The sequence below is a fragment of the Peromyscus eremicus genome, chromosome 14, assembly GCF_949786415.1.
Source record: "Peromyscus eremicus chromosome 14, PerEre_H2_v1, whole genome shotgun sequence".
NCBI classification, from domain to species: domain Eukaryota; kingdom Metazoa; phylum Chordata; class Mammalia; order Rodentia; family Cricetidae; genus Peromyscus; species Peromyscus eremicus.
The window spans coordinates 6,716,204-6,729,112 of NC_081430.1; the positions used below are offsets into that span (position 1 = coordinate 6,716,204).

A 12,909-nucleotide genomic window follows, 5' to 3' on the forward strand; every position below is an offset into this window, starting at 1 on the left:
AATGAAGGCTTGACTACTAACCAGGAGAGACCTTCACCCTGTATAGCCATATCTTTGTGGGCAATCTTTCTCTGACATCACCGAGGAGGAAATAAAACTTTCTGAGATTTATGGGAAAGCAGTAAAAGTTTTCATTCATAAGGACAAAGTCTTTGGCTTCACCCGCTTGGAAACACGACCCCTAGTGGAAATTGGCAAAGTGAACCTGGACAATTTGTCTCTCTGTGGAGGAAAGTAGCCGAGTGTGCCCTTACCCACTGAGTGTCTACAGCCTTCCTCAGTACGTGTCTAAGGAACCACTGGAAGAAGCCTTTTCTGTTTGGCCAGGTGGAGGGCTGTGGTCACTGTGGATGACCAGGAAGGCCCTCAGGGAAAGGCATTGATGAGTTCTCAGGAAGTCGGCTGCTCGGAAACTCTGGACAGATGCGGTAAAGGCTCCTTTTTGCTAACCACATTTCCTCGGACTGTGACAGGGGAGCCAATGGACATGATGAAGAGGCGCTTCCAGAGAAGCTGGTCATAAAAACTCCAGCCGTTTCACCCAGAACGGAAGCAGCCACCCCGATTTGCACGGCCTGGGTCCTTGGAGTTTGAGTATGCCATGCACTGGAAGGCATCAGTGAGATGAGAAGCAGCAGCAGGATCCAGTGGACCGCAACATCAGGGAGGCTCGTGAGAAGCTGGAGATGAAGACAGCATGCCATAAGCACCAGGTTGTGAGGCAGGATTTGATGAGGCTTCAAGAAGAGCTTCCGAGAATTGAGGAACTGCGGAACCGAGAGGTTCAAAAACAAAGCAGCTAGAGCTCAGGCCGAAGGAGCAGCGCAGACGCCGTGAAAAAGAAATGCGGCAGCGAGAAGAAATAACGAAGCAACAGCAGGAAGGATTCAAGGGACCTCCCCTGATGAAGAGAACAAGAGACGTGGATGGGCCAAATGGCTATGGGAGATGCCATGGGCACAAACAATAGAGGAACCAGTTCCCCTGCTCCTGTGCCCGCTGTATCCCAGCTCCTCCAGGACCTGCCAATATGATGCCGAATGGAACCCTGGGATTGACCCCACCACCAACTGAATGTTCTGGCCAAGCTGCTACAATGGAAGGAATCGGAGCAATTAGTGGAACTCCTCCTGCACGCAGCCGTCCGGCTCCTGGAGCTGAATTCGCTCCAAACAAAGGCTGCCCATACTACATAAAGTTGCAGTGTCTTGTTTCTCGATCCCCTTACATTAAAGGCCTTTTGTGGACTAGCCAGAATTCCACTCTGGAAAAGTGTTAGGGATTCTAACCGATACTTAAGTCTTTCCCACCTCTACTACTTGTGGGAGTATGCTTGGAGGCAGAGGGCAAGGGAGGGGTGGTATATAATGAATCGAAGTCTGCAGTATATTGCTTTGTCAATCAAGGCATGTTGCTTGTTGAGAGTGTGGAGAACCACAGCAAACTGGACTCAGAGCCCCATCAATCTTGATCATTTCCTCCCTCCCTCCCTCCCTCCCTCCCTCTTTCTTTCTTTCTTTCTTTCTTTCTTTCTTTCTTTCTTTCTTTCTTTCTTTCTTTCTTTCTTTCTTTCTTTCTTTCTTTGTCTCTCATGTTTTAATTACTTTTCATCTTTATTCCCCTCAATCCCGGAGACACTGTCATATATATCATAAACCTAAACATCCTCCAATGACCTAGTCCAGTTCCTTCATTCACTCCCAGGTGAGAATTCAGAAAAATGTCCACAGAGCTTACAACACACATGGTTCTGTTAAATCTCATATAAGACCCTTTCATGTCCCAAGGAAGACATTTTCTCTTAGAGGTGTTAGTATATCTTTAAAACATCTTGTGTTGGCTTGCCTCCATCTTTTTCTTGGGTGTAGACTACCCAAGAAGGAATGCCCATTTGTGTCTGTGAGGCTGCTGTTCACTGCTTTTCGTGACCGGCTGAGCAACCTTGGGCACAGGGCTGCTGTGTGAAGGTCTAACAGTGGCGCTTAGCCTTTCCTATCTTCTGTAGTTACACTGTCATTTTTTATTGGTGTGCTGTGTTTGATTTATTCCTGATACCTTCATATTTCAAATACCCAATTTGTTCCTGATACCTTCACATTTCAAATACCTTGAAATTTTTCTGAGATATGGAGCAGTAATGCAGTATCACCTTATTAAAATACATTTGAAGCTCCTGCCCCTCAAAAAAAAGAAAAAGAATGCCTCCCATTCTTTCAGAGGACTGAGGTTCAGTTCCTGGTGCCCACATCAGGTGGTTCACAACTGCCTGAACTCCAGTTTCAGGGTATCAAATGCCTTTGGCTTCCATGGGTGCCTGTACACATGTACAGTAAAGACATACAGGCACAAACATACATAAATAAATAATAAATAATAACAAATAAAACTTTATAAACAAAGGGGACATCAGTGATTTAATTACATAGAATTTTAACATTGCTGTAAATGAGATATTCTATAGATAGAGTTAAAATACAAATAAAAATGAAGAAAAATATTTTTTGAGTATCTTTAATGGTCTCATTGCTATCTATAAGGAGTTCTTATATATCAACTAGAGAAAGACAAATACTGTAAGAGACAACTGGACAGAGAACAAAAGAAATAGAGCCAGCTGATCAATATATAAAATGCTCTCAGCATTAATCAAAGAGGTCATAATTGGAGCACATATGATCATTTTGCACTTATTATATTGGCAATGATTAAAGTAGTAGTGCTTGGGAACTTCTGTGCACCATTTTGTGGAATGTATTTGATCTATCCTTGCTGGGTGGCAACCTAGCAATATATATTTAAAACCTATGTAATCTTCATCCACATTTTCCAGGAAGTGTTCCTAAAGGCAAGCATGGTCATAGCTACAAAAATGAGTCAAAAATGCTGCTCACTCAATGGAGAGAATATTAGCAAAATATCTATAATGATTCTGAATAATGGAAATGAACTATGGATATTTACATAGAAATGTGCAGAAAGATTCCAATGTTTATACCATATGTACCACATATATACCATATACACCTCCACAATGTTTATACCATACATACCACATATATATCATATATACTTCCCCAATGTTTATACATATATACCTCATATATACCATATACACCTCCCCAATGTTTATACATACATACTTCATGCATACCATATACACCTCCCCAATGTTTATACATACATGCTTCATGCATACCATATACACCTCCCCAATGTTTATACATACATGCTTCATGCATACCATATACACCTCCCCAATGTTTATACATACATACTTCATATAACTCCCCAATGTTTATGTCATATGTACTATACTATAGATATATATACCATATACACCTCCTCAATGTTTATACATATATACCTCATATATACCATATACATCTCCCCAATGTTTATACCATACATACCACATGTATACCATATACACCTCCTCCTCAATGTTTATACCATACATGCCACATATATACCATATACACCTCCCCAATGTTTATGCCATACATACCACATATATACCATATACACCTCCCCAATGTTTATATCACATATATACCATATACACCTCCCCAATGTTTATATCACATATATACCATATACACCTCCCCAGTGTTTATACCATATAAACCACATATATGCCACACACACCCCAAGTCTGTAGGTGTGAGAGAAGGAATGAGTCAGTGGGTGTTCAAGAGGGCTTCTGTTCACTTCTCCCTCCTCTTTGCTGTTGATAATTTTGTATGTATATTTTGATTTTATACTAAACATTACCGTTAAGCAAACATGCTCTGTTTTATTGTTAAAAGTAGTATTCAATTCTGTACCATGTTTGCATCACCAAATTGGTTTTCCAGGAAATTAGTTTGACGAAGTAGGTCTGTAGTACTTTATTTTTGTAATTATGATTGGTATTTTTGGAAAAATGAAAATGTCCACATGATAGAAACTTAAAAGTCAGTGAGAAGGCCTGAGAGAGAGAGCAGACAAAACTGTGTATTTCTTAGGATTAACAGATCTGTGTCCTGGAACTCTAGGCAATAAAGACATCACGTGGGCCATGTTGGAGGCAGGCGCCGAGACGGACGTTGTGAACTCAGTGGGAAGAACAGCCGCTCAAATGGCAGCCTTTGTGGGTGAGTGTTTACTACAACGTCACAGTGGATTGTTCTTGGTTTCCTCTTATGTATATTTTATTTTATTTATTTAGTTTGTTTTTTTGAGACAGGGTCTCAGTATTTATCTCTAGTTGTCCTGGAACTCACTATGTAGACCAAGCGGGCCTTGAACTCAGAGATCTGCCTGCGTCTGCTGTGTGGGATTTAAGGCGTGTGCCACCACACCTGGCAAAATGTTGATAGTTCACTCTAACATAGTGAAATCCCTAATGACTCTCTGGAGAAAATGAATGGCCACGTGGAATTCCCACTCTGAGAGAGAGAGCAGTAGGGACATTTCATTGCACTCAAATCTTTGAACTAAGGGACTTATTTCTCTAGTGGAGGGAGTTTGACCCATTGGTTAGGAAATGACCTGTGAAACCAGCAGACCTGAGTTGAAATTCTGGCTGCACCACTTTGTAGCAAAGTACTTGAAGATTTTTGTCTTTCAGCTTCTTCGCTGTAGAACAGTTACAGGGCTGTTTTAAGGACTAATAGAGATGACTAGCTTAAGATCTCCACGTGTGGAACTGAACAAGTAGTTCTACTTACCGCTTTGAATGGTCTTCGGGCAGCCATGGTGGTGTTTTTGGAAAGCAGTGATTGATAATAATTTATCTCCATCAGCTACAAACCTTTATTTTATGTGCCCACTCATCCTTGGCATGTGAATCCTGATAAGTGACATAATGAAGGGGTGGAGGGTGGGTGAGTACTTGATCGTTGGTATTTTGGTCTCCAAATTGGCAGTTAAGAGCCCATTGATAGAAAAGCAAAGTCAGGAACAGCTGATTTAGTGGGATCGCCATGAGTGGCCTTGTGATGACCAGTAACTAAGCCAAGTCTTACTGCTCACACCCTGTTGAGTATCTTTGTGGATGCCGTGGTTACAGTGGTGAGCAAGCAGAAGTTAAGTGGCTCGTGTTTTCACAGTGTTGAAAGGCAGCTAGCAGTGGACCAACGTGGTGTGAGGTTGTCCTGTAAGAGAATTTGAGTTCTGTGGACGTACTTTGAAGAGGAGGATTTTCTACCCTGTTCCAACAGGTTTTTGAGAGAAATTCTGTTTAAGCTGAGATACAATAGGAATTAGTCAGTTATGGGCAACATTAACTATACATTGTATTAAATTTTATAGTCATTTTTTCTTGAAATTAGTAGTTGCTTCCATTTATTAAGCCAGGCAGTCTACTTATGTTGGCTTTGTAATGACACATACTCTACTTTAATTTCAGGAACATTTGAGAAAGTTACAGCCTTGTGCCAACTTCAGAGAGGTAGCTTAAGTCTCAGAGATGTTCTGGCTGCTCCCCCAGCTCACATCTAAGCTACCATGGAGGGTGTCAGCACAGCGGGTATGAACACACAGCTCACATCTAAGCTACCATGGAGGGTGTCAGCACAGTGGGTGTGAACACACAGCTCACATCTAAGCTACCATGGAGGGTGTCTGCACAGCGGGTGTGAACACACAGCTCCCATCTAAGCTACCATGGAGAGTGTCAGCACAGTGGGTGTGAACACACAGCTCACATCTAAGCTACCATGGAGGGTGTCTGCACAGCGGGTGTGAACACACAGCTCACATCTAAGCTACTGTGGAGGGTGTCTGCACAGTGGGTGTGAACACACAGCTCACATCTAAGCTACCATGGAGGGTGTCAGCACAGTGGGTATGAACACACAGATCACATCTAAGCTACTGTGGAGGATGTCTGCACAGTGGGTGTGAACACACAGCTCACATCTAAGCTACCATGGAGGGTGTCAGCACAGTGGGTGTGAACACACAGCTCATATCTAAGCTACCATGGAGGGTGTCAGCACAGTGGGTGTGAACACACAGCTCATATCTAAGCTACTGTGGAGGGTGTCAGCACAGCGGGTGTGAACACACAGCTCACATCTAAGCTACTGTGGAGAGTGTCCGCACAGAGGGTGTGAACACTGAACTAGGAAATCTGGAGTGGGCATTTTAGTTTAGATTGTTGCTCATTGGGATTATGGGAACATCGCATCACTTTTGTGGGCCTTAGTTTTCTGACTGGTGTGCAGTGAAGAAGGGAGTCTTAGTCTTACAGCTTTTTATTGTGTCCACAATAAATGAAACAGCTCAGTAGAAGTTAGTTTTCCCCAAGGTCACAGGACTGGAAATGGAAGAGACTCTTCCTTCTCATCCATACAATGCTGTTTTTTCCTTAACATTATTACATTATTACCAGAACTTGAAAACACAAATTGTCTACAGAACCGCTCTGTTTGAACAAAGAGGCATTTTTTGGTCACATACTCTGTGGTGGTTTGAATGAGAATCCCCCCCCCCCCCATAGACTCATATATTTGAATGTGTGGTTTGCAGTTGGACTTTTGGGGAGGATTATGAACTGTGGGCTTGTTGGAGGAGATGTGTCACTGGGGGTGGGCTTTGAGGTTTCAAAAGCCCACACTAGGCCCAGAGTTAGTCTCTGCCTGCTGCCTGAGGGTCAGGATGTAAAGCTCTCAGCTACTTCTCTAGCACCATGCCTACCTGCCTGTCATCATACTACTCATCATGATGATAATGGACTAACGCTCTGAAACTGTAAGAAGGCTCTCAATGAAATGCTTTCTTTTTATAAGAGTTGACTTGGCCATTGTGTCTCTTCACAGCAATAGAACAGTGACTAAGACATGCTGTACTGACTCGTTTTACGTCAAGGTGACACAAGCTATAATCATCCGAGAGGAGGGAACACTAGCTGAGAAATTTCTTATGTAAGGGCTGGCTGTAGGCACACCTTTAGGGCATTTTCCTAATTAGTGTTGGGGGTAGACTCAGCCCATTGAGGGTGGAGCCATTCCTGAGCCTGTGGTCCTGGGTTCTTCCAGGAAAGCAGGCTGAGCAGGCCATGTGGAGCAAGCCAGGAAGCAGCACTCCCCCATGGCCTCTGCATCGGCTCCTCCTCCAGGTTCCTGCCCTGTTTGAGCTCCTCCCTACTTACTTTCAGTGAACTGTTCTGTGGACATGGGAGTGAAATAAACCCTATGCTCCCCAAGTTGTTCTTGGTGACAGTGTTTTAGCAAGGCAATAGAAAACATAATTTATAAGACAGATAAATGCAGATTTTTTGTATCTATATAAAATCTAAAAATCACAAATGAGAGAAAATATACAGCATTCACTTTTATGAGACTGGCTTAATTAGCTTAACACGATTATCTCCAGTTGTATCATTTTCCTCATTCTAAAACTACAGTAATATTTTCCCTGCATTTAAAGGTATTTAGACTAATGCCACAGGTGAAAGGTATACCACACCTTGTCAGTTGAAGTTATATTTTCTATATAATTGGCTTTAAATTTTTTTCCTTTTATTGAAAATAGATTTTTTTTCATATATCCTGATTAGCCTTTCCCCTCCCTTTACTTCTCCCAGTTCTTCCCAGTTCCCCTCCCATCTGGATCCACCCCTGTCTTAGTCAGGGTTTCCATTGCTGCAACAAAACACCACAACCAAAAAGCAAGTTGGGGAGGAAGGGTTTATTTGACTTACACTTCAGCATTGCTGGTCATCACTGAAGGAAGTCAGGACAGGAACTCAAACAGGGCAGGACCCTGGAGGCAGGAGCTGATGCAGAGGCCATGGTAGGGAACTGCTTCCCCTGGCTTGCTCAGCCTGCTTTTTTATAGAACCCAGGACCAGCAGCCCAGGAATGACCCAACCCACAACGAATGGGCTGAGCCCTTCCCCATTGATCATGAATTAAGAAAATGCTTAGAGCTGGATCTCGTGGAGGCATTTCCTCAGTTGAGGCTCCTTCCTCTCTGATTCTCTAGCTTGTGTCTAGTTGGCCCACCAAACCATCCAGGACAACCCCCTTTCTCTCTCATTAGAAAACAAACAGGCTTCTTGGGGGTAATAATAATAAATATAATATAATAAGAAAAACAAAAACTAACATTGGAACAGGACAAAATAAACAGATGGGAAAAGGCTGACAAACAGATACAGACACAGAGGCCCACTCGTTCGCCCACTCAGGAATCCCATCAAAACACTAAACTGGAAGCCATGATGTGTGCGTGTGTGTGTGTGTGTGTGTGTGTGTGTGTGTGTGTGTGTGTGTGTGTGCGCGCGTGCAGAGGACTTGTAGGGTAAAAATAGAGAAAAATATACACAAATTAAAAAAAAAAAGGCCTGATCTTACATTCCGAGAGAAAGAACTTGCAAAGATGCCATTGAGTGCATTTTGTGTGGCATGGGCCGTGTCCTGCTGGGCATGCACCCTATCCTTAGAGGAGTTTGTTTTCCCAGTGAGATTCCCATGGAGAAAACGAATGTGTCATTGGCAGGTGGTTATCAGTTGGAGATGGCTTCTGAGTTAGGGATGGAGCAGGTGTCCACTTCGTTCAGCGCCGGGACTCCATCTTGCACTTACCTGTGCAGGCTCCGTGTGTGCTGTCTCCGTTTTTGTGAGATCGTATGCTCATCCAGCATATCGATTTAGGGGCCCTCGTGTCCTCCATTCACTCTCTCCATCTCCTCTTCTGTAGGGTTTCCTGAGCCCTGAGAGGAAGGATTTGATGGAGACTTGCCCTTTTAGCCTGAGTGTTCCAAGGTCTCTCACTCTGCATTTTATCTGTCTGTGGGTCTCTGTATTTGTTCCTATCTTTTGGAGGAGGAAGTTTCTCTGACATTGGCTGAGCAAGGAACTGATCTATGACTATACCAGAATGTCACCAGGAGTCATTACTGTATTCTTTTAGTAGAACAGTACTATTTGGTTTTGCCCTAGGTCTCTGGGCTATCTAGTCTCAGGTTCGTGGTCACCTAAGCAGTGCTGGTCTGAGTTCCATCTCCTGGAGTGGGCTTAAGTCACATCAGATATTGGTTGGGTATTCCCGCAAGCTGTGTCCACCATTGCCCGACATACCTTGCAGGCAGGACAGCACCGTAGATCAGAGGGTTTGCGGCTGGTCTGGCGTTCATGTTTCCCCTTTGGTAGTGTGCAGAGTACAAAGACACTAGCAGGCAGGGGATAATTAGCCCTTTAAAAAGTAATTCTCGCCGGGTGGTGGTGGCGCACGCCTTTAATCCCAGCATTCGGGAGGCAGAGCCAGGCGGATCTCTGTGAGTTCGAGGCCAGCCTGGGCTACCAAGTGAGTTCCAGGAAAAGGCGCAAAGCTACACAGAGAAACCCTGTCTCGAAAAACCAAAAAAAAAAAAAAATGTAATTCTCTTCTTTCTGTTCTTGGTCCAGTGGCATGTATGTTGGTGTATCCACATATGGCTTCTGTCACTTTCAAACTGTGATCAACCTACACAAGAAATCTTATTTGTGACTTCTTTTCCATATGTATTAGTATGTCATAGTCATCTCTTTCACCTTGGGGTACTAGTGAGTCATTTTAACAGCTATGTAACATTCCGTGGCACAGATTCCATTGAGCTTTCCCTGTTGGCTGATTTGATATCTTTCATCTACTTAATTAGAACAATCCACTTCGCTGTTAGTCATGTCTGTAAGATGTTATCAGAAGTGAAACTTGCTAAGAAAAAGATATATAGTTTTAATTATTATGTTAAGTCTAAATTGTTTTCCAAAAGGACACAGCAATTCATCTGAATATCGTCTGCAGGAAATTACCGTTCTTCTGCTTCTGCTGACGTGATAGGTGTAAGGATGCTATGTCACCTGCCTCCCCTCGAGACTGGTGAAGTTAAACCGCACTGGTGCGCATTTCCATCTTCTTCTGTGGACTGCTCTCCTCCCCTCCCCTCTCCTCTCCTCTGCTCTCCTCTCCTCTCCTCTGCTCTGCTCTCCTCTCCTCTCCTCCTCCGCCCTCTACTGTCCCCCTCTCCCCTCCCTTCTTCTTCCTCCTCTTCCCTCTTCTCTTCCAATAGGGTCTCATCTAGCCCAGGCTGTCCTTGAACTTGCTGTATGGTTGAGACGGGCACTACATTCTCTGCTTCCCAAGCATTTGCATTTACAGACCTTTGCCCCCGCCTTTCCTTTTATGATGGGGAAGTTGTCTTTTTCTTATTACTTGGAACACCTTCGTGTGTATTATAAGCTGTCAACTCTTTCTCTACCAGATGTGATTTGAAAATTGTATGCCAGTCTCATTTTTGCCTTTTGATTTTAAAGAGCTTTGCTATAGAAAAGTTATCTTTAAACAGCCTTTTTTTTTATTGCTTCTGAGACTTTTGTCCTTTAGAAGTTGTCTTTACCATGAGTTACAGCAATGTTCTCCCAAATGTTCTTTAGATTGTTGCTTTTTTCTGTTAATGTGTATATTAATATGTGTGTTTTGTCTGCATCATGTGCATGCATCATGTGCATGCATCATGTGCATGCATCATGTGCATGCATCATGTGCATGCCTCATCAGAAGGTGGCAGCAGATCTGGAGCTGGGGTTACGGACAGTCGTGAGCCTCCTTCAGGGCTGAACTGAACTCAGAGATCCAGTTCTTTCTGCCTCTCAAGTGTTGGGATTAAAGGGGTGCATCACCACACCCAAAAGGAATGGTTCTTGTACTTACAGAATTTATGTTTTTAATTGACCACTAGACTGTCTTCTAATTACAATCTTCCTGTTTCAGCCCACCACACCTGACTACCATATCAGCCATTTTTCAAAAAGCTTATCAAGAAGTACTTTGCAGCTAATGTCCATATTATGGGAATTCTTACCTCACTCCTATATCTGCCACTTTTAGCTTATTATGGACGAAACAGAGGAATAGTAAGTTTTACATTTTTTATTAATCTCCTGGGATCACAATGACTTTCATGGCAAGCCAAGTTTTCATGTAATTTCTGGGGATCCAATTCCAGCTCCATGTGTGACAAGCACTTGTACCCACTGGGCCTTCTCCTGATTCCTCTTGTCTGTTTCCTTTGTCAATAACTAGTTATTTCTTTCTTTTAGTCGTTTTCTTTCTCAGATCCACTTTGTTTGTGTGTTTGTTTTTTGAGGCAGGGTCTCATATAGTTTAGGCTGACTTTAAAATCGATGTGTAGCTAAGAATGGTCTGGAACTTTTGATTCCCCTGCCTTCACCTCCCAGTTGGAATTACAGGCAGGTACTACAGGATTTTGTTTAAATAATGTAACATAAACGCAAAGGTAATCTCTCATTTCTAATTCCAAATAATAGCCCCTCTCTTTTTAGCAGGTCTTTACGATATGCACCGGGTTCCATTCCCGTTCTCTCTCGTCTTTGCTCCTTATTTTATTTGGTGATTTGTGTGTGTGCGTGCTTGTGTGTGTGTGTGTGTCTTCAATGTGACTGTCCTGGTGAAAGTGACACCATTCCCAGTCACACTCTGCCCTCTGTGCACAGGGCACTGCTTGCCCGGTTAGCAGCCCCACCTCACTGCTCTGCTCTCTGTGTTTGGCTTGTCCCGCCTCCGGGCCTTGATGCTCGCCCTCTGGACTGCTGCCTTGTCTCTGGGCCCGCAGCTCCTCGCTGGGAACCTCCTGGAACGGTCTAGTCTTTGTCGCGCCCATTGCTCTAGAGCACCCTCGGTAGGATGTCACCCCTTTTAACAGTCCTCTTGATGTGATGGTTGGCAGTCACTCTCCCCCACTCGGGTCCGCCCTCCCAGGGCCCTCTCTGTCCCTCTCTCTGCTGGCTTCTGAGATCCCGTTTTCATTCAGGTTTTTGTTGCAGGATTTCTCAGATGAGTTATGTAGATTGTGTATCCCGAAACCCACCACAGCTAAATGATCGTTCTGGAATGTACTTTTTTGTTTGTTTGTTCCCTGACACTTATTTCGCAGTTCCTTTCTCTCTGTTCACGTCAAAGTCATGCTACAGCTTTCTAAATTCTAGTGCTACAAATGAGAATTCAGTTTAGTTTCCATTCTAAACTTTTCTGATTTGAGGGAAGTTTGACCTTGTGTAAAAAATTTACTCAGACTTGTCAGTGGGTCTTGCTGTTGAGAAGACCCACATATCATCGTAGCAAACTGCTGGGCTGGAACTTTGCATTTCAGGGACTAGAGTACACCCTGGTGGGGAAGCGTGGCAAAAGGCGGGCTCTGCACTGTGGCCGCAGGAGGGCAAGCAGCCGCTTGTTATGTGGTGCCAACCAGGAAGCAGATGGCAGGTTGGAACAGGACCGGGACAGAACCCCAAGGCGCACCCCTGGGACCCTCTGTCCTAGAAGTTCCACAGCCTCCCCAAGCAGGGCCCCGAGCTGAGGATCAAGTGTTTAAACACATGAGCCTGTGGAAGACATTTCAGCTCGATCCGTAACAATTGTATCCCCCCTCCACAGTATTTCTTCTTAGTGATAATACTTCTCAGTTGTATCTAATCAGAATTCTTAAACCAAAATAGTTAAAACCTCTTTATCATTTTATACAGAGTTTTAAACAAGTAAATTACATTTATAAAGATAAACTGTACACACATGTCAGTCTAATAAATTATTAGCAAATGATTTAGGTTCAGCTTGTTTTCTGACAGGGTCATTGTTAGGTAGCAGATATTTTATGTATGATATATACAGTTATATACAGTTGCCAACTGTCTTTTCTGACTGCCCAGTTAGGGGCTGGCTGTATTAGTCACTGTTCTTCTTCCTATGACAAAGTACCAAAGCAATTTATGGAAGTGTGTGGGGGCGTGTATTGTGGCTCGTGATTTGAGGAGACACAGTTTCTCGTGATGGGGATGTATGGCGGTAGAAGTGGGGATAGCAGTCACAGTGTGCCTGCAGTCAGAAAAGCGATGGGTTCTGGGACTCGGCATCCTGTCTCTC

General features: G+C 43.6%; 1 protein-coding gene across 1 annotated transcript in view; it reads left to right on the forward strand.

Moving 5' to 3' along the window:
• Ankmy2 (ankyrin repeat and MYND domain containing 2) overlaps nt 1-12,909 on the forward strand; it is a 40,507-nt gene that overhangs the window by 12,609 nt on the left and 14,989 nt on the right. The window contains exons 3-5 of the mRNA XM_059279856.1: nt 47-234; nt 328-428; nt 4,035-4,133. Coding sequence (XP_059135839.1) covers nt 47-234; nt 328-428; nt 4,035-4,133 — 388 coding nt within the window. The remainder of the gene's footprint in view (nt 1-46; nt 235-327; nt 429-4,034; nt 4,134-12,909) is intronic.